The 1,265-nt window shown below is 48.4% G+C and overlaps 1 protein-coding gene across 1 annotated transcript; it reads left to right on the forward strand.

Moving 5' to 3' along the window:
- The first annotated feature begins 280 nt into the window (after positions 1-280).
- On the forward strand, positions 281-703 carry LOC127586251 (thioredoxin-like). Its single transcript, XM_052044054.1, has one exon. It carries the CDS (start codon positions 281-283, stop codon positions 596-598), a length of 318 nt encoding a protein of 105 aa, XP_051900014.1. The 3' UTR covers positions 599-703.
- The last annotated feature ends 562 nt before the right edge of the window (positions 704-1,265 follow it).

Consider the following 1,265-nt stretch of genomic DNA (forward strand, 5'->3'; position numbering starts at 1 on the left):
CCTGCTTTGTTAAAAAAAAATTTTGACGTCCCCAAGTTCAACTTCGCGATGAAGAGCGTTTGAGACTGCAAAGCAGGAGGCCTTTCTCATAGGCTCCTCGCACCGTCAATCAACCACATTCCAGCCAATGGCCGGAACAGAAACCTCCATCCCATTAATTAAAAAAGTAACGATCGTAAATAGCCAATGATAATTAAACTGGCGGCTGACGTCAGCTGTCGTCACAATGGGTTGGGGCTGAGGGCGGGACCAGTGGGTGGAGCACGGAAGCGGGAGCAGCATGGTGGTGAAACACGTGGAGGACGCCAGGCAGCTGCAGGACCTGCTGAGCCAGACGGAGAACCTGGTGGCGATCATGTACTCGGCCGAATGGTGCAACAACTGCCGCATGATCCGCCCGCACTTTTACAACCTCTCCGAGCAGCTCACCAACGTCACCTTCGTGGAGGTGGACGTGGACGACGCGGAGCCGCTGGCTCGCTCGGCCGGCATCACCTGCATGCCCACCTTCCATTTCTTCAAGCGGTCGAACAAGATGGGGGAGTTCTCGGGGACCAAGAGGGAGAAGCTGGAGCACCTACTCGACGAGCTGCAGTGAGCGGCCTGTTAAAAGTTAGAGCAGAAGAAATGGGGGGAAAAATTAAACTGAGGTTTGACTTTTCTGCCTTGTGCAGGGTAGTCCTGGAATAAATAAATCCACAACTAAAAGATCCCAACCAGAGAAATTAAGCAAGGTGGTTTTTAGGCACACTGTTTATGTGAGCATCAGTCTGCCCATCCCGAGTTGTCCCAACGGCGATGGTGGATCACCTTCTTGAATACAATTGTGGCAGTGCTGATCCAACTGAGTGGCTTCCTTCGCCAAATGAGAATCAATCAGTGGTTTTGAAGATGACAAATGGTGTCTTGGAAGGACGGGGCTTGCAAGAGAAGCTTAAATACCAGTAGTCACTTGTTTTTTAAAAAAAAACTCAAATAAAAACGAAGTACTGAAAATATTCAGCAAGTCAGGCAGCATGTTGTGGAGACAGAACTGAAGGGTTGTTGACATAAAAGGTTAACTATTTCTTCCTCCACAGAATACTGCCTGACTTGCTGACCACTTTATTTTTACCTGCATGTTAGTATTGTGGATCCTAACAGATTGGGAATGGGACTGAATTACTTGCATATTTAAAGCTGGGTTTCTTTCATAATCTCAGAGAATGTCTATGTACGGTACCAGCTGTGGGTTGCCTCTATCAGAAGGGAACGCCAATCCAGAT

Source organism: Pristis pectinata, chromosome 35 (genome assembly GCF_009764475.1).
Source record: "Pristis pectinata isolate sPriPec2 chromosome 35, sPriPec2.1.pri, whole genome shotgun sequence".
Lineage (NCBI taxonomy): Eukaryota > Metazoa > Chordata > Chondrichthyes > Rhinopristiformes > Pristidae > Pristis > Pristis pectinata.